This window comes from Ahaetulla prasina, chromosome 1, assembly GCF_028640845.1.
Source record: "Ahaetulla prasina isolate Xishuangbanna chromosome 1, ASM2864084v1, whole genome shotgun sequence".
NCBI lineage: Eukaryota > Metazoa > Chordata > Lepidosauria > Squamata > Colubridae > Ahaetulla > Ahaetulla prasina.
This window is the reverse complement of record NC_080539.1, coordinates 296,052,494-296,072,955: the sequence shown is the minus strand read 5'-3', so window position 1 is coordinate 296,072,955 and position 20,462 is coordinate 296,052,494. Positions and strand designations below refer to the sequence as shown.

Below are 20,462 nucleotides of genomic sequence, written 5' to 3'. Positions count from 1 at the left end.
GTTTCATCCAGGTACTGGGGCAACTGTCGTGCAACCACACTCGACAACCTTTGCCAAAAAGCGAAGGTTGGAGACCGGACGATAATTTGCTAAACTAGCTGGGTCAAGGGAAGGCTTCTTGAGGAGGGGCCTCACCACCGCCTCTTTCAAGGCGGCAGGGAAAACACCCTCCATCAAAGAAGCGTTCACGATTTTCTGGAGCCAGCCTCGTGTCACCTCCCCGGGGGCCAATACCAACCAGGAGGGACACGGGTCCAATAAACATGTGGTCGCATTCAATCTCCCCATTAACCTGTCCATGTCCTCAGGGATCACAGGATCAAACTCATCCCAGATAATAACATCAAGACCTGCCTCCCTCACCCCGTCCGGATCCACCCAGTCTGTGTCCAACCCTTCCCGAATCTGAGCGATTTTATCAAACAGATATTGTCCAAATTCCTCAGCTCGACCCTTTAAGGGATCTTCTACCGCTCCCTGATGGAGGAGCGAGCGGTCACCTAAACAGGGCGGCTGGGCGATTATCTGCTGATGCAATGAGGTTGGAAAAATACTCCCGTTTTGCCAGCCTCATCGCCACAAGATAGGTCTGAATTTGAGACCTAACTAGTGTCCGGTCAGATTCGGATCGGCTGGCCCTCCAGATACTCTCTAGGCGTCTTTTCCGGCGCTTCATCTCCCTCAGCCCCTCGGAGTACCAAGGGGCTAAACGAGATCGGCACCGGGTCAGAGGCCGCAAAGGCACAACTCGATCTAGAGCGCCAGCCGCCGCCCGATCCCAGGCGGCAACCAGAGCTCCAGCCGAGTTGTGGGCCAAATCCTCAGGGAATAGCCCAAGCTCCGTCTGGAACCTTTCAGGGTCCATCAGGCGCCTGGGACGGAACCAGCGAGTCGGTTCCGTCTCCCTGCGGCGGGGATCGGCGGTTCGAAAGTCTAGCTGAAGGAGCGAATGATCTGACCATGACAAGGGTCTAATAACTAACTCCCCTAATTCCAGATCATTCAACCACTGTCCAGAGACAAAAATCAAATCCAGAGTGTTTCCCCCGATGTGAGTGGGGTCGTTCACTAATTGGGTCAGGTTCAAGGCCGTCATGGAAGCCATGAACTCCCGAGCTGATGTGGATGCTATCCCCACCGACGGCAAATTGAAATCCCCCATGACCATAAGCCTGGGGATCTCCATTGCCGTCCCAGCGACCACATCCAACAGCTCAGGCAGGGAATCTGTCACGTAGCAAGGAGCTAGGTACGTGATCAGTACACCCACCTGCATCCCACGGCCCCACTTAACGAGGAGGGACTCACATCCGGTTATCTGTGGTACAGTGATCTCCCTCGGCTCAAGACTCCGTTGATAATAACCGCCACTCCCCCACCCCTACCCTGGGCCCTGGCCTGATGAAACAGACGGAAACCCGGTGGGCACATCTCTATCAGTGGAACCCCCCCTTCCGTGCCCAACCAGGTCTCCGAAATGCCAATCAGGTCCGCACCCCCCTCCTGTATAAGATCGGAGATGAGGGGGGCTTTATTTATAACGGACCTGGCATTGCATAACATCAGGCGAAGGTCCAGCTTCTGAGGATTTAAGCCACTCGGGGAACGGGAAACTATCGGGGGACCGGAGTGCGCGATCGCTCGTAAATAGCGAGGGCGCACTCCCCGAACTCGATATGGGCCCCCGCGTCCGCCATACCTGCCCCTCCCACTTACCGTGCAGATAGGGTTATCCCCAAGACCATGAGCTCCACCCTCCTCTTCCACCTCAGAATCGATGATATTTATGCCGCGAGCTGGCACAGGATCTAGCAAAGGCTCAGATAGGTATCCCCCTGAACCTAACTTCGCCGTCCCACCCTTCCCCTTGGATAACTTAAATAAGAATTTATTATAACACCTAATTAAAAAACCCCTAAGCCTTCTCTTAGAAGCATGCCATGAATCATTGCAGTTGTTAAATGAACCATGTGGTCATTAAGTGAATCTGACTTCTCCCATTGACTTTGCTTTTCAGAAGCCAGTTGAGAATGTTACAAATGGTGATCACATGACTCCAGGATAATGCAACTGTCATAAATACATGCCAGTTGCCAAGTGCCTGAATGTTGATCACGTGACTGTGACAATGCTGCCACAGTTGTAAGTGTGAAAACTTTTTTCAGTGCCATTGTAACTTCGAATGGTCATTAAACAAATGGTTGTAAGTCAAGGACTATCTGTACTGAATTATAACTGTAAAAAAATAAAACTATAAGATTATACTTTTACAGAGTTCAAAGCAAATTAATATATCTACAGATTTTGTGTAATACACCAATTATTTAATTCTAATTCAAATGAAGATGTTTGCTTCTCAAATATCAGAGAGGAATATCTTAAGTAATAATTAATGCATTAATCCACAAATACCATAGACTTATATAGAAATGGATGCATATTACAATATATCTTTGCTTGATATAGAATAGATAAAACAGTTTCTTCTACAATATTCATAAATTAGAATAGGATATATTTTGGGCATGTGGAAATACGGTCTATTTTTAATTCCAATGCACCAAAACCCAAAAAAGTTTGTTTTCCAATGCAGTGAAACCATGATTTATCAAACCCCAAGTCAATGGACTTCATTTGCAATAGGACCAAATTGTCACAGCAATTTGCATCATTTGCATTTGATGATACCTTCACACAAATGTCATTGATACAAATGAAGTAATTTACATTATTTGGTTAATAACATCATCATGCAAATAAGATAATTTCTGCAATGACATACTGGTAGTTTTCATGTAATGACAACTGGACTTGGCAACTTGGTCAATAAGCAAAGTGGTTATTATGTGAAATCGCAACTCTTATGACTTTATTGTGAGAGATACTTTGCCATCACTATCATAACTGCAAAAGGTTGCTAAATGAGGCAGCCGCTAAGCAAGGACTACCTGTACTTTTGTTAGAACAAAATTTCTCCTCATCCAAATTAAAATGAAGTTCCATTCTATATTCATTTCCTGAACTGGAATGCAATATTAACTAATTACTATACCTATAAAATACTATTGTGGAATGAAACGAAGCTCATTGATGATAACAGATTTATCTAAATCCCATAGCTTTTTGCAATACATAAGTGTATTTAACAAAAAGGGAACTGAAATGAACAAATTTCTATCTGGCTTCCTGACATATGAAAATATTTTTAATTCGATAATTTAGAATACACTGTGGGAGCTCTAGCAAAATGCCTGCACAAAATGCCTATCATGGAAGACTTAATGAGACTCAAAGCATCCCAATGCTTTATATATCACCATCTCCAGCCCCCACCTCTTGCATTTCCCCAATTTCTACCTTTGTCCATTTGCAGAGCTAGCAGGCTCTATTCTGCATGATTATTTTCAGCTTCTATGAAAGCTTACTAAGCTCATTTTAGCTCTTTAGACATTCTTGAGAATAAAGAATGCTTCTATAGATTGGCATTTTGACCTATTATAATATGCCAACTTGCCACTTTTTAACTGAAATTTAAATTGAAGTGTAAAGTCAAGGAGGGCACAAAGGGGAGTATCAGACCTAAAAGCACTACAACACCGAAGGCCTTAGTTTTAGGGTAATTATGCATGATACTATTATCAATTTACCAATGTTTGAAAAAGCGTAAATACCAGGAAACGTCTAAGCAGCTGATAACAGAAGTAAAACTGCATGGAAACATTTCATGCAAGTTGGAACAGCTTATTTTTACCTAAGATTGGGAAATACTTGCAAACTTTTATTTTGTAATGTGCGAATGTTAACTCATAAATTAATTATGATGGACATACTGGATGTATTCATTTTTATTACTATTTCTTTCTATGCACATTTTAAAATATAAAGAAAAAAATGGGAAGTAGTTTTTAGTTATTTACGCTTAACAAAAAGCCTCCTGTGCCCATCAGTTCTAGAGATTCACGAATATTAATTGTTCACATTCAAGCCTGTTACTCATAACAACATTGTAGCTTTAAAACTGGTCACTGAGTTTGTTATTTGCATTGTTTCTCTTCTTGCTTCCCTTTTCTTTTAGGCTTCCAAAGCATCCTAGGGACAGGTAGTGTCCTTGCTGTTATTGATGTGAGCCTTTCTGATAGGTTTTTTCCAGTAAAGACAGGAACGAAAATACTTTAAATAGTAACTTACTTTTCATTCATCTCTAAACACCAGATTTCCAGCTCCATGGAATCTCCCTGCAGTGGAAAAAAAATATTTCAAGCAAGCCTTTATAATGACAAAGCTTTTACTTGTAAAAAAATGTACCTAGTACAGATGAATCAGTGGGTGTTGTTATAAATGAGGCAAATCCAACTTTAGGTGGAGTTAACATTAGTATAGTTTCCAAATTATGAAAAGTGATACCTTCATATACCTGAAAAAATGTCACACAAAAGAAGCTCAAGTTTTGTCACTGCAGAATGCAGGACATAAAATAATGGATTGATAAAGTATTTTACAAAACTTGCCAAATTCCAGTTACATGGGAAATGGATCCTGGATTTTGGATGCATTCTGTAAGTTAGTCCATTTGAGGTACCCTAGTTCAAAAATTGTTGTCCCATAGTGTACCATTTCACCCACGTAAAGATTATTAGAACGAGAGTTTTAGAAGTAGACAAGATAGTTCTATCTACTATCTCATCATGTAAGGCAATTTCAGATAGAATTCTTGGAAAGAAGATCGTACGTGTAATAATATTTCAGTGCTAAAAAGAGTAGTTTCTGTTTTTTATATAAACATGAAAATTGTATTGCTGCCAGCAGTGGTTTACTGGAATCCTCTCTTGTTAATTTTCATATGATTTGAAGCCATGTAACAAAATTTGAGATGAAATTGAATAAGAAAAAAAAAGAATGGTTGGTTCAATTTATACCTCAGAGGTTTTAAGGGAGATTTCCACACACATTGACCGCCCAACAGCAGGCAGCTGTCCTGCCAAAGCTTTTTTTGCTTCATGAGTAACTTCTGGTATGTCTTTGATTGCCAAGTTAAACTGTAAAATTAAGAATGTAGATTTTAATTTTCAGGAACCTACTTTAGAACCCTACAAACCTTCCTACTGCAGGAGTATGTATAATAAAACACAGTTCACAATAGATTAATCTCACTGCTATAAAGCAAAACATCCTTTACTGTCCTACATCACAGATTAATAAATGTTGATTTCCTCATAATGTTGTAAAGCAGATAATATACAAACACAAAGATATACACGTCCTATTTGCTTTCACTATCTGTCTCTAGAGATCTTGTATGTCACAAATAATCAAATGATCTAATAAGAACTTGCAAAGGAGGAGTGAATTCCTCCCATACATTCTATATTTATATAACCACTTTACAACAGAAGCAAGGTAGAAGCCACGTGCTTTTAATATGTTATGAATGACGTAACAAAGGGATTGTTCTCAAAAATACTTTTTACCCAGTCAGAGCCTGTTGGTGAGGAGGATGAGCGAGTGCAAATTTTTTCTCCAAGTCGGGCCTGCACAATCACCTGTACAGTCTGAAAGACAAGACAGGCTTACTGCATTGAGAAAAGACAAATAGTCAAAAAGTCAAGTAGAGAACACCTACTGAATAGTACCAGATTGAAAAAAAATTAAAGGAGGTACAAAAGCCAAATTACTCAACTGTTTGATAGCAGAAGACAGAAATGTATGCATGCATTGTTAATTGCTCAGATCCTGGGCAGAACACTTTAGAAAATCAGATAACTTTTCCTATATCTCTTAACAATTTAATTTATAAATACTTTGAATTAGGGCTGTGCACACTTCAAAAAAGCTTTTTATTTAATTGATAAATTTATAGCTGCCCATGTCATATGCATGACTTTGGATGGCTAACTAAAACAGAGTAAAACAACAATAAAAAAGACAGAATTAAAAACAATTTGGAATAAGTTTTCAGACTCTGAGCAAGTACAAGAGCCCCTAATATAGAATTCATGTTTTTTATTACTTTACTACTGAAGAAGTAGTGAATAGAAAAAGAAGTAAGTCTCTTTAGGGTTGGGTTAACTTTAGTACTGAATTTCAGGATTCCTATTTTAAAGCCTAAAATCATAAAACTGAAAAGATATTTCTGAAATTCTTAATTTCTTCAGATTTCTTAATTTTAAAAAATGTTACAGAATTCAATTACACATTTTTGTGTTACTGCCACTGAGTTGTGCAAAACTTTAGCTTTTGTTATGCTGTAATCTAAACACAATGCACACACAAATAATTACCTTCAAAGCAAAAAATTTTATGAACTTGTCCAAGTCCTTCCTGTCCTGGGAGCTGAGGTCAGTATCCATTGCATATGAAAGTCTGAAACAGGACAAAAAAAATTGATTTCATATTTCCAGTCTTAGAAGTCCTTTTACCCAGTATTATTCAGCCAAACTAGTCTTCAACATCAACAAGTAGATTTTAAGTCAGCCACTATTTTTGAAATAAATTTGTTCATTTAAATAAACAGAAATTTAAAAGATTCAGTGAAGTTTACATTATCTGCTCTTTCAGAATCACCTGACAAAATCAAGTAACTTTTTATTTAACCCGATGAACTTGAAAGAGATACTTGGTGAATAAGATTAATCATTCATGAAATGAATTCTAGGTAATGTGATGTGAGACAATGAGTAAATGCTGACATATCATTGTTCATGATGTAAGTTTATTCAGAGTAGAACTGAAACAGAATTCAGCAGTAGTTGATGTCATGTCGTTATATATTGTGTGTGCTCAATACAATAGAATGCTGTTTTAATGAAGAAGAAGATTGTCATGCTGAAGGATGATAAACAAGCCTAAACCCATATATTTTGGGCAGATAATGTGATCAGATAACCCACTAGAAAAAACAATAACTATGCTTGATAAAAGTTGAGAGAATCAGAAGACAAATGGATAAAATGGGTGGATAGATCAAATATATTACTGGAAAGTCCTTGGAAGTGCTGTGGACAGAGATATACAGCAAACCAGGATTAAGGAAAGCAGAATATACTCTCTTCATGATATCTTTCAATGCACATTCCACAAAAAGAATAACTGTCCCCTTTTTAAAAGCACCTTAAGAGTCTACTAACGAACCATCCTAGCTCTTTGGAATAAATATGGCAGACATCCCAACATGTCCCAACCAAGAATAATGAGTGTAACCAAAGACCTAATACTAAAGGAAAACAATAGGGAGTCAACTACAAAATAAAATGCAAGGATTCTGAATTACATTATATAAAACAAACAACAGAAATCAGTGGAATGCATCCCCAAACATCAACTAACTCTCAAAAGGCATAATATGACTTCATTAACCTTCCTCTGCAAAGACAGTCTCAAGGATAACTTCAGATGGGAAACTGAAATCTTAGAACAAGCCAGATTAAAAAATACAAGAAAATTCTTGGAAGCAGAATTCTGAGCAAGCAGAAAGGAGTAGATATTTAACTTTATCTATTATATCAAAAGGTCTACACTTGAACCACTCCATCACATTATCACAGGTCATATAGGAAACCAACAGAGATATGAGACAGAACCACTCACCATCTTATCAACCAAATAATGTACAAAGCACAAGGCATCAATAACGTACAAGACACCATCTGCACACAGGGCCATTCCATCAAAGCATGAACATAGCAGGAAAGGCAAGATATACAGTCTAATTTCTACCAACCAATAAACCTAATTTCTCTAAAATTCCTGCACTGATAAAGAAGGGTGAGGAAAGCATATTTGGAGAAGTCTAACAATATAACAGAGATACTGTCAAGAAGATGGCATGTACATGATGTCATCATGATGCATGTGATTCTCTCATGCATTTGCCTCCTAATATCTGTTGCAAGTAATAGCATTTTGTATATCATAATTTATTATTTGCAGTCCACAAATATCCATGGCTATGGACTATGCTCAGAGACAAGTCAAGATAGCAATAGCAATAGCACTTAGACAGCCCTCTCTAAGCAGTTTACAGAATCAGTATATTGTCCCCAACAATCTGGGTCCTCATTTTACCAACCTCAGAAGGACAGAAGGCTGAGTCAACCTTGAGCCTGGTGAGATCTGAACTGCCAAACTGCAGTCAGCCGGCAGTCAGCAGAAGTAGCCTGCAGTACTGCATTCTAACCACTGCGCCACCACTGTTCTTGTGAGATGCCGTTTATCTATATAGCCACTAAGGTTGAGCCAGACTTGATAGCACTGGATACCTAAGTTAGAGCATGCTAGGTACAAAAATAATTTTCATGTTGCAAGGATAAAAAAAGCTCCTTTCCCTCAAATTTGAAAACATGAAAAACAAGTTGTTCAGATCTTTGTAACAGCTACTTTAAACAACTATAATGAATGATAATTTTAGCATTGTATGCTTATTTAGTGTTCATAGATCAAGAAAAATCCACTATCATAATTAAGATCAGGGCAGGGCCAAATTTCCAAACAGAACCTTGTTGGCATTTCAGATTACAATCTCTCAATCTTTTTGTTCAAAAAGGACAATTAATGGCATCAGAGATTAGCTAACTGGTTTTGAATTTTACATAAGGCAAGGATAGATGAAGCTTTTGACCTAATCAGCAAATATGAAATTGCTGAAGTACATTATCCTATAAAATGATCTCCATTAAGGAGAGCAGGATATAGTAGGCTCTGCCCTTCAATAAAGGTTGCTAGGAAGGTTTTGGACAGCCACATAGCACATTATACAAAGGAAAACTGTTGAAGCTACTCCTCTCACAAAGCCTCTTAAGATAGTTCCTGCAACGTCAGCTTTCATTTTTCCTAAGATAACAAAACACCTCAAATAAACCAGTGCTTTATAGTTCCCTAGAATGCCTGCAATGCCTTTATGAGGCCGAGTTCTATTATTGGAAATACAGATGCTACAAACCAGTGACTGCAGCATACAAGTTTCTGTCAAGAAAAGGAAGGCATATGTTACAATCAGTCATAGCATAATGAGGTGGTAAATGAAAGGAGAAAGAAACAAAAGGCATATTAGTATTTACCAGACTACTTTATTAATACAGTGGATGGAAAGATCCCAGAACCCCAAATTTAAGTACAAAGCATCTACACATAAAGTTGAAGTCATTCCTCAAACAGCTTTCTTCTATTTAAGGCTGTAAATATGGGTGAGAAACAAGAAGATAAAACAAGAAGTCCTTGACTTACAACAACAATTGAGGCCAAAATTTCTGTTGCTAAGTGAAACAGTTGTTAAGTGAATTTCCTCCCTTTTTACAATATATCTTTCTCACAGTTGTTAAGTGAATCACTGCAGTTGTTATGTTAGTAACATGATTGTTAAATGAATCTGGCTTCCCCATTGACTTTGCTTGGCAGAAGGTCACAAAAAGTTATCACATGACCCAGGGACATTGCATTTCATAAATATGAGTCAATTGCCAAGTGTCTGAATTTTGATCATGTGACCGGAGGTGCTGCAACAATCGTGTAAAAAACTATTATAAGTCACTTTTTTCAATGACTTATATGATTCAGCTGTGATTGAACACACATATCACAGTAAACCATGCTTTTCTTTGATCAAAATTAGTTTACGTTAATCTGCAATTTATTTAAAAGTCACAGTGGCTAAAAGTTCACTTGCACAAAAACAAAGATATTAGCTTGAATGACTGAATTAATGAACTGTGCAAACCCATCCCAAATACCAACTAGAAATATAAAGCCCAGGAAGATACATACTATGGTTGACAGTCTGCTAGGAGAATTAAGATATCAAATTGCCCTGCCATTTTCTGGTATGACTCATCCATTGAGATGGTCATCCACCAATCCTTCTCAAATCCAAAAGCTGGACTAGAGTGTGTAGACATCATAATTCTCTTTTTTCCCCCTTCTGCAGTTCAATATTCCACACATCATCTTCTGCCCCTTCCTTGTTTTCTTGTAATTCAGGGAGAGCAGTATATTTGTAAGATGTAACCTATGAAGATCTATGTATATTTTGAGATGCAGGAGGCGATTGTTACCTGCGCAAGAGAGGCTGAGGTGACAATTCGAGGTTTCATCCCGGGATTAACCCAAGAGGCTTCTCCTAGCCTCTTTGCTTGGCCATATTCATTTGGCTTCTCTTACTCCCGACCTCTCCGTCTTGATGGAAGATGCCTCTTTTTTTTCTTTTCTTCCCGTTGAGGATCTTCTCAGTTTCAAAGAGCAGAGGAAACCAGTGTCTTCTCTGTCCAACTAAAAAGGAAAAGCACTAAGGAACCTCCATATCCACTCGGTAGGCGACTGGCTGAACTGCCTAAATTTCCGCGTGGACACAGCCAGGAAAGGCGCAAGAGGCGAAGGAATCTAAATTTTCAGCTTGGCTCTTGAGGGAAGAGGGTGAAGAGCTAAAAACCAGAAGTGGCCCTGTGAGGCGGGGGTGTGTTGTGAGGCGGCAGCACCAACAGCTTCTCTTTCCAGGCTTGGTTCAGACAGAGGAGAAAATGCCTCCGGCTCGGCTATGAATAGACTTCGGTCCGAGTGGCGCTTTTTTCCGGGAAGAGCCGTCCGAGAGACGCTTGTGCCCAAAGAAAGCCGCGGGCTGGTCGCCCTCTTAACCTGGGGTCTTCACTGCGAGGGGCTGTGACGGCGCCTCACGACCGAGGCCTCCCCCGGGATCCCGTCACCGCCGCCATTGCTGCTGTTTGTTTTCATCGGTTTAAGGCAAATGAGGAAATCGGGGCGGCACTTTTCACACGGAGTCAAGATTATTTTCCCCCCCTCCCTTTTCCCGCATTCTTGATTTTTGCTTCCCTCCAGGAAAATTAGGCCGCAACGCTCATAAATTCATGAATAAGAAGGCCCGGATGAAAATGTTTTTTTTAATATATATATCCAAAAATCATACTTGTGAAGAATCTGCGTTTGGGAAACAGCAGCTTGAGCGCCGTGCGAGAGTGGAAAGCTCCGCCTGGCTTTCCCGGCGCTGGGAAGAAAACCCGGAATCGGCGTTTTTGGCTCCTTTGGACTAATCCTAGGATGGGGAAAAAGAGGTGAACGTAGAAGGCTGTTTCTTCTCCCCCACCACATAGGTTCCTTTCTTTAGGGATCACATATCCAAGCACATCCTTCCCAGCCTTAGACACTGTGGGGGAATGCAGGTCCCTTACACCGGCTTTCGGTCCCCCTAAAAAATGACTTCCAAGCAAACCCTTCCTTGACCCATGACAAGAGCTTCGAGTCTAGGGGCTAAGGGAGACTGATGAAATGCTTCGTGCTTTAAAGCATTCGGTTGTGCTTAGCTGATTGCTGCTTGGGCCGCTCATTTTAAAGTAAGTCTTTTCAAAGTAAGTCTTAGTTTGTATCATAAATACATTGATATGGAATATAAGGTGCCCATAGTCAGCTCTAGCTTGTTTTGAAATGGGCTAATTTCATGTTTCTCTGCCCTTCTCCAGCTCTTTTTAACCTCAGGGACCACTTTAATATATATATATATATATATATTATATATATATTTTTTCTGAGGTTTTCGTGGGTGTTTGTATGTAGGTCTTTGGTTATTCGGGTTTTCTCCCGCGTAAAATTGGAAGTGTCTTGGCGACGTTTCGACGAAGTCTCATTCGTCATCTTCAGGCTTCAGCTTCGTGCTTCTGGGAGCAATGTGTGATTGCAGCTGTTTCTTCCTTTTTAACTGCTAGTGGGGGTTTGAACTGATTGGGTGGGAGCTTGGCTGTGATCTGATTGGATGGGGGTTTTTTTGTACTTTGATTGGCTGGGGGTTAAAAAGGAAGAAACAGCTTCAATCACACATTGCTCCCAGAAGCACGAAGCTGAAGCCTGAAGATGACGAATGAGACTTCGTCGAAACGTTGCCAAGACACTTCCAATTTTACGCGGGAGAAAACCCAAATAATCAAAGACCTACATATATATATACACACACACACACACACACACCCTGTTTCCCCGAAAATAAGACATTCCGGGTAATAAGCCCATTTGGGCTTTTGAGCGCATGCACTAAAATAAGCCCCCCCCCCGAAAATAAGGCCTTCTCGTAAATATTTAAATGCAGAGCTGAAAATCAGGTAAGATGGCAAGAGGAGCCTCATCTTGCTCCACACGCCCCAAAATAATAAGTCCTCCCCAAAAATAAGGCCAAGCACTTATTTCGGGGTCCCAAAAAATATAAGACAGGGTCTTATTTTTGGGGAAACATGGTATAATGCTCACTTTCTCTCTTTCATGCATCTTTACCACCATCCATTTCCAGTGCTTCCCATTCTCTTTAATTAAAATTGGTTCTTGCTCTTGCTTAATCTAAGACAAAGTTCCTCCAAGTGATACGTATTGATCTTCAAGGTTGATGGGATTCTCTGTTGTTATTGTTTGTAGCATTATTAGTTCAAGTGTTATTTGTTTTCATATAATATTGGTGTGTGTGTGTCAATTAACAGTCTCAAATTTTATGACAGGGTCAATATGCTGAAGATTTGGGGATCCTTGGTCTAAGGACCACAGCGAGTAACCTGCAAGACATGCTAGGTCAAAATGTGGTTGCGTGGTTTGTGGCTGTGTTTGTCATACAAACAAGTTTTCTACCATAATAAAACAGGTGTTGCCAGCATCATTATTTAAGGTCCCTTTGCTCTCCAAACAATTTTTAGCTGGAGAAATGTGTTTGGCTGCACAAATAATCCCCTCTAAATGTGCAGATATCTAACAGTACAGGGATTCACAATAATGGATTATGCAATTTGTTTAAGCATATAAAGGTAAAGGAAAGTTTTCCCCTGTTCAGTCATGTCCGACTTGAGGGGCCAGTGCTCATCTCTGTTTCTTAGCCTAGAGAGCCAGCATTATCTGAAGACATTTCTGTGTTCATGTGGCCAGCATGACTAAATGTCGAGGTGCACAGAACGCTGTTACCTTCCCACTGAAATGGTATCTATTAGTCTACTCAGATTTGCATGCCTTTGAACTGCTAGGTGGGCAGGAATGGGAGCTCATCCTGTCACGCAGAGTTAGGGTCTTGAACCTGTGTGTGCTTTCCAGCTGACAAGCTCAGTGTTTTTAACCAATGAGCCATTGTGCCCCTAATTAAAGGAGATATATATGTAGGTCTTTGGTTATTCGGGTTTTCTCCCGCGTAAAATTGGAAGTGTCTTGGCGACATTTCGACGAAGTCTCATTCGTCATCTTCAGGCTTCAGCTTCGTGCTTCTGGGAGCTTCGTGCTTCTTGCTCCCAGAAGCACGAAGCTGAAGCCTGAAGATGACGAATGAGACTTCGTCGAAACGTCGCCAAGACACTTCCAATTTTACGCAGGAGAAAACCCGAATAACCAAAGACCTACACACATACACACACACACACACACACACACACACACACATATTCAATAATAACCATTTTCAAAAGTTTACTGAAATATGCTTTTAAATAAATAAAAAAATCTTTAGTACTTTATAAACTTTGCAACTATATTAATTATACTTTAGTAGGAACTCCAGAGGCTAGGAAAACAATGTAAGTTAGGATCCTGAGTGAGGTATGCTTCTAATGCCACGTTATGTCTGGAGGCAAGCTGCTGAGGGTTCAAATAAGGGCATGGTTAAGTATATTCAAATACTGGCTAAAGATTAATTTCCAATTGTAAGGCTTGACCTCTCTTATTTTGTTGCTGGAAGCAACAAATTGGAGATAAAGTTCAAAAATTGGGCTAACCACCAGAAATACTTCTACTAAGGTTAAAGATATATTTAGTTGGGGATATGAATATCCATATATTTTTGCCTGTAGATGATGACCTCTTAGATGAAGACACATATACTGGTAATTGGCATCAAATACTAGATTGTATAGATCTGGAAATTAATAAGATAGTTATATTTAATGAGGAAAATTGTGTAAATGATCACAAGTTATACGGTATATAAATGGCACAAAACTAGAGCAAACAGATTAATGTTTAGAAAACATTGTCCTAAACTTGTTTGTCTGATTTGGAGAATGTAAACATATTACCAATTTCTTATGGGATATATACGCTTCAAGTTTTATATGAGATATTAGGTCAATATTAACTGTATATTCTTTCATGCTAAAATATTCCCTGGCCCTGTAAACTTTTAACTTTAAAAAAATCATTACAATTTTGCCAGAGAGATTGCCATAATTCATCATTAACTGAAGGTCAATAGCAAAATCTCATGGATACCTCATTTCCTTCTTTTCCACTAAAACTTATTTGGTAGGCATTTGGCACATAATACTGTAGTAACTCTTTATTACATGCAGTATCTTTTGCTTGAATTCACAGAATGTTATACAGCAATAATATCAAATAAAATGAGAGTTCCTATATATAAATGAATTTCCTGTTCTATTCAAGTACAATTACAAGTACAATTTACAGTCTTAGACCAGAACAAATAAAAGTGCTCAGTATATATACACTTAAGAATTCTAGTATTCTAGCCTCAATTGTTATGTACATCGCTATGGTAGAGAAGACATGTATTTGTGATGAATCCCCAGTGCAATTCAAAAATTGTGCTATTTAAGTCAATGTGATTTATGTTGAAATAAAGTAGGAAGAAGGGAAGGAAAATTGTGTGATATGTTGTATTTTCTTTTTTGCTTTCTTTTGACTGCATTCTTTTCCATGAAGGTCAACACAGAGAAGAAAGATAAATCTATTATGGCTATTCCCATAGCAGTTATTGATTGTGATCTCTTGCTATATGGACGTGGACATAGGACACTGGATCGCTTCAAGCTGGAAGATGTTACTGATGAATATCTTGTATCTATGTATGGATTTCCACGTCAGTTCATTTATCATTTGGTGGATCTTCTAGGTGCCAATCTTTCTCGTCCTACTCAACGATCCAGGGCCATCAGCCCAGAGACACAGATTCTCGCTGCATTAGGTTTTTATACTTCTGGCTCATTTCAGACTCGCATGGGAGATGCCATTGGCATTAGCCAAGCATCTATGAGTCGCTGTGTTGCCAATGTTACTGATGCCTTGGTGGAAAGAGCCTCTCAGTTTATTCATTTCCCAGAGGATGAAATGTCAATACAACATATGAAAGATGATTTTTATGGGCTGGCAGGTATGCCAGGCGTACTAGGATTGGTTGATTGCAATCATGTAGCGATAAAGGCACCCAATGCTGAGGATTTATCATATGTTAATCGAAAGGGCCTTCATTCTTTAAATTGCCTGATGGTGTGTAATGCCAGGGGAAGGCTACTAAGTGCAGAAACACACTGGCCAGGAAGCCTGCAGGACTGCACTGTGCTTCAGCAATCGGCTCTAAGAAACCAGTTTGAAGCTGGTATACAGAAAGATGGCTGGCTACTTGGTAGGTTCATGCTGATCACTACTCCTCTAAATCTGTTTTGAATAAAGTTCTAATTGATTTATTGACATGTAAAGAAACCCAAATGTAGTTGCATCATAAATGCCTTTTATAAATATAAGTGTAGCTTAAGATGTATATTTTGTTCCCTTTGCTAAGATTTCAGATTCAAATATTGGTTGCTGAAAATAAAAGTAAAATCTTTTGCTGTTTACTAGGAATCACATTTTTTTCTTGATTTTACAGGTGATAGTTCTTTCTTTCTTCGCACCTGGCTAATGACTCCTCTGCATATTCCTGAAACACCTGCAGAGTACAGATATAATATGGCACATTCAGCAACTCATAATATTATTGAACGAACATTCAGAACACTCCAGGTTCGGTTCCGTTGTTTGGATGGATCAAAAGGGACATTACAATATTCTCCAGAAAAAGCAGGTAACATCATCCTTGCTTGCTGCGTCCTTCATAATATCTCTCTGGAGCATGGAATGGATATATGGTCTTCCTCATATTCAGAACAAGTGGAACATCCAGAGGAAGAATATGAGCACATGGAATCTCTTGACTCTGAAGCTGACAGAGTTCGCCAGGAATTATTGCTTACACATTTTAGTTAACCAAATTTGAGAATATCAAGTTGGTTTTAAGGAAAAAGATAGAAGGAAATATAGTTTGAGGTTTTTTTTATAGAATTTGCCAAGAGGATAATATTATTTATCAATCGTTTGCAAAAATAACATTGAATGTGTCCATTTCTTAAATATTTTGATTCTACTGTACATGTTGCATCTATGAAATTACATGGTTGTCTTTAATGTCCATCTTTATTAAAAATAATTAAAGATATACAGTAACATTATCTCTAATAAGTTTATTTTCCTGATAAAATGCTTTATTTTGAAGTTTTGCAAAATGTGAAATTTTGTTTTCTTTAAAATTAAATTCAAAATAATTAAGTTCAGAAGGCTATTTGCAATTTATTGCTCACTATGACAATTATATAATTTATGTAGCTTCATAATTTAAATTGCATTTTAGTTATCAACTATTTGTGTAAAATAACATTTGTGTTGAACTATGATAGAGTTCTCAAAAGATGTGTCACTTCAAAATTCGTATTCTCTTATACTAGCATCTTGGCATCACGCTCAAGAATGTAGGTCACAAGAATTATATCAAGAAATATTTCATAACTTGCTTCTCCGTCCATGTGACACCTATGAGCAAATCTGAATACACCTTGAACAACTGTGATAATTACCAAAAATCTGTGTGAATTATGTGGTTCCAAAAAAGACAAGTTCAGATCTAATCACCATCTAATAATAATAATTTTTTTTTAAGCACATAGGGAAATCTTAACTTATTTTGCATTGGCCAGATCTCACCTTGACTACCATATTCAGTTCTGGCAGTGCACTTTAATTGGAGAAATTGGAAAGGTTCAGAGAAGCGCAACAAGAATGATCAGAGGACTAGAAATTAAATCCAATCTCTTGAATTTAAATGCAATTTTAAGAGTGGGAAACGTTACCCAGAGACATGATTCAACCCTTAGACAGATATCTGTCACAGGTGCTTTAATTTAGATTCCTGACCTGCTTCCTGGACTATAAATGGTTCCTTTTAGTTCACTGATTCTGTAACTAACCTAGCAAATCCAGATCATGTAACCAACTATTAAACCCAAAGCCTGTGATTAATTGGGCTAAGAATGCAGATGGTCCTAATTTAATAATTACTCATTCAGTAACTGAACTTGCAATTAATAGTTACAACTGATCCTCAAAGTTGTGGCTATCAGTGTCCCTGTGCTGATTTGATAGTACTCCGAACATTGAACCACCAGCCTGGATTTCTGACCATCACAGCATCCCATGGTGATGCAATTGTAATTTGTGATCTTCCCTGCCAACTTCTCACAAGCAAAGTCAATACAGATGCTGACAGGAAGCTGGAAGTACCATAGCAATCATGTGAAGTCCTTGCTTCCAGATGGGTCTTGTTAAATGATGGTTAACTGAGGACTGCTGGAATTGCCATTGCTAAGTTGCCTGGATACATTATGCATTACGATTGCATCTCTTAGTTACAAAAATTCCAGTCCCAATTATCTTTTTTGGGTGAGGATTGGGGTGAAATGTAAAACTTGTTACTACCGGTTCTGTGGGCGTGGCTTGGTGGTGGTGGGGGTAAATGTAACTGGGTAGGCATGGCCAACTTTTTTCTTTTTACTTTTAAAAGCATTTTTCTACAACCTCTTTGGCCCAAGAGGTTGTAAAAAATGCTTTTAAAAGCTTCTAATGATCAGGCAACTCAGCTGGGATCGGCAGAGGAGCCTTTTAAAAGCATTTTTTTACAACCTTTTTGGCTGAAGTGGTTGTAGAAAAAAATGCTTTTAAAGGGTTCTGACGATCCCAGCTGAGCCGCGCGATCATAAGAGGCTTTTTTAAATACTTTTAAAAGCATTTTTTTGGCCAAAAAAAATGCTTTTAAAAGTAAAAAAAAACCCTGATGATCATGCGGCTCAGCTGGGCATGGGGGGGCGGCAGGGATTTTTGCTACCGGTTCTCCGAACCACCCGCCACCATCACTACGGATCGCACGATCTGGTCCGAATCAGGAGCATTTCACCCCTTGTGAGGACTACCTGTACTAAATCAAGTAACTTCTTTATTAAATCAATTTATATGGCTACCTACTTTGTGAATGTGATTCAGGGCAACTACAATAATTAAAATAATATTGGCAAAAAATAAACAATGGTCCCTGAGGATAAATCCAAATAAAGCAATTAACAGAGACGACTTAACAAGCCATCTAACCTCCTGATCCCCAGGCCCTGGAACACACCCAGATCTTCAATGCTTTACAAAACTTAGTAAAGTCAAGGCTAATCTGATTTAAAGCTGTATGGAATTCCAAAGAACAGGTGCTATAACAGAAAAGATATCCTTCCAAGGTCTCACATGATAACATCATTTAACTGAAGGAATCTGAAACATGCCCTTCCTGTCAGACCTAGTGAGATGAGTAGAGACAACTGGGGAGAAGTGGTCCCTCAAATAACCCAGTTCTATGCCATGGAGGACTTTATAGGTGACAACCAGCATCTTGAATTCTATATGGAGGCACACTGAGTTACTATACTTTGTGGAGCAGAGGTGAAATTGTATTTTGCAGCTTGTTGCTAGATAAAAAAAATGTTGCTAAGAAATAAAAAAAAACTTTGAAGATTACAACAGGACATTTGGATGGCACAGATATTTATGGTAGCATAAAGTTAATGTAGATTTTAAAAATCATTTTAGGATCATTGGTGGTCTCTGGGCTTCATGGTTTTCTTGCAGGCCTTTCATTACCAAAATAGATAACATTATTAATGCTGTCATAGTTCAATCCTGGACTACAAATATTCTCTTCTATTGAAAAATCATTTTATTAGATGTGCCATATTGAGAATATGAAATAGATACTAAGTTTGTGTTAAAACTTATGAGGATCTCAGTACAATGAGCACTCCATAGAAAAACAGCAGGCAACTACAAATGATATCAGGAATTATTGTAAACATTACCAAGGGGAATATAAGATTAAATCAAGACAGGAACCAATATCCCTGAAAATAAGTACGTGTACCTTTTTGTTATAAAAAGTAGCAAAAGAAAAGGCCTAAAAAAATTGAGATGCAAAGCACATAATCATTTTGTACATTAGGGAAATAGAATATGATGAATGTTAAATAAATGTGGGGTCCTTGATAAACTGAATTTTCTTGCGGACGTTTCAATACCAAACTGGATAACCTCACCCATAAGAATATTCTATAAGAAATAATTTTATTCTACATTCTATAAGATATTTTATTTACCAATTAAAATACATTTTAGTTTTATTAATTAGCTAAATCCCCACACAGAAATCTTTTAAAAGACAGGTGGACACAGCCCCAGAGCATAATATATTTTAAAATTACATGAATGACTTTTCTTTTTAATCAGAAACTCTGGACATGTCTTTTGAAAGATAGGGAGGAGGGAGAAAGCCGGAAACGCGAAAGGGGAAGAAGCATTGCTTATTGTTATCTTCAAGCTTTCCCCCGCCCCCCGCCCCGGTTTGGCGAGGATCAAATGACGTCAGAACTGAAAGATCTACATCTCGCAAATCCCGCTTTTCTCCTTCCTTTCGAAGCCCACAGAATCTGCCTCTCTGGAGTCCCGCCCGCCAACTCCGCTCTCTTTCTCCGACTCCTCCGCTCGATTGGCTCGGTGTTCGTTTCGCGACGGCTCCAGACTCGACTGCGAGGGTGCTCGGCTAGGCGCACTGGCCTTGATAGTAACCCGGAGAGGCAACGACGAGAGAAAAGCTGCATTGGGAAGGAGAAGGCGGGCGAGACCGTCGCCGGATTTGGGTTGTTTCCCTTCCCCCCCCAGCGCTCCCCGAAATCAGATCCCGGCCAATTCGGTAACCGTCGCTCCCCTCCCCAAGGGAAAAAAAACCCACGTCCGGCCGTTTTTTTGGGGGGGGGCGTTTGAGTGCGCCGCCGGGCCTTGGTCGCTGCCTGCCCCAGGTAGGCTCCAGGCCTAGAGATTCTGGGCCTGTTTCGCCTTCCTCCTGGGAGAGGCCACAGTGGCGATTTTCGAGGGGAGGGTGGAGAGGGCAAGTGGGCGCCGGAGGTTCGAGTCGCCTGGGCTACGAGGCGGTAAGGCCTAGCCTGGCGTCTTAAGCCCTCCAGCCCGCCCACCTTGAACACCCGTCCTTCGGTCGAGGAACCTACTACCCTCGCACCTCCCCCCCCGCCCAATGCCCTCTTTTCCTCGGGCAGACTTTCAGGAATATCGGTGCCACGAATTGGTGGGGGTGGGAGACTCCTTAAGGGACTCCGAGGGCCCAGCCGCGGATATTTGCGTGGCGGTCAGCCTCCCTCCGAGCGAGAGAGGCCTCTCTTGTTTTAAGAGGCTTTGTTTTTTGAGGCATTTTCTGGCATATTTTAATTTCCCCCCCCTCCTCCTCTGTTTTTTGGTTTGTTTTTAGCACACCTACGTAATCTTTTCCTGCTTCCTTCTGTTCTTTTCCTTTTCCT

General features: G+C 39.5%; 3 protein-coding genes across 16 annotated transcripts in view; 2 read left to right on the top strand and 1 right to left on the bottom strand.

Annotated features, from left to right (window-relative positions):
* The window catches only part of ATG13 (autophagy related 13), a 33,226-nt gene extending 22,507 nt beyond the window's left edge, over positions 1 to 10,719 (bottom strand). For 2 of the 7 annotated variants that reach the window (XM_058161768.1, XM_058161770.1), the window contains exons 1-5: positions 10,044 to 10,719; positions 6,279 to 6,360; positions 5,469 to 5,549; positions 4,917 to 5,036; positions 4,189 to 4,235 (exon numbers count right to left, since the gene is read on the bottom strand). In XM_058161768.1, coding sequence (XP_058017751.1) covers positions 4,189 to 4,235; positions 4,917 to 5,036; positions 5,469 to 5,549; positions 6,279 to 6,347 — 317 coding nt within the window. In that variant the 5' untranslated portion in view covers positions 6,348 to 6,360; positions 10,044 to 10,719. The remainder of the gene's footprint in view (positions 1 to 4,188; positions 4,236 to 4,916; positions 5,037 to 5,468; positions 5,550 to 6,278; positions 6,361 to 10,043) is intronic. The other 5 variants (XM_058161766.1, XM_058161771.1, XM_058161769.1 and 2 more) reach the window with 4 other exon arrangements.
* A 179-nt stretch (positions 10,720 to 10,898) lies between these two features.
* HARBI1 (harbinger transposase derived 1) lies at positions 10,899 to 16,323 on the top strand. 4 transcript variants are annotated; one of them, XM_058161777.1, is made up of 3 exons: positions 10,899 to 11,333; positions 14,677 to 15,376; positions 15,620 to 16,321. In XM_058161777.1, exons 2-3 carry the CDS (start codon positions 14,707 to 14,709, stop codon positions 15,994 to 15,996), a joined length of 1,047 nt encoding a protein of 348 aa, XP_058017760.1. In that variant the 5' UTR covers positions 10,899 to 11,333; positions 14,677 to 14,706; the 3' UTR covers positions 15,997 to 16,321. The 4 variants fall into 4 exon arrangements, with proteins under 4 accessions (XP_058017760.1, XP_058017761.1, XP_058017762.1 ...); XM_058161778.1 differs by having other exon boundaries at positions 10,899 to 11,348; XM_058161779.1 differs by having other exon boundaries at positions 10,908 to 11,054.
* Positions 16,324 to 19,514: 3,191 nt separating this feature from the next.
* Positions 19,515 to 20,462, top strand: part of AMBRA1 (autophagy and beclin 1 regulator 1) — a 161,522-nt gene continuing 160,574 nt past the window's right edge. For 2 of the 5 annotated variants that reach the window (XM_058161761.1, XM_058161762.1), the window contains exon 1: positions 19,515 to 19,843. The gene's annotated coding sequence lies outside the window, so the exon portion shown is untranslated. The remainder of the gene's footprint in view (positions 19,844 to 20,462) is intronic. The other 3 variants (XM_058161764.1, XM_058161763.1, XM_058161765.1) reach the window with 2 other exon arrangements.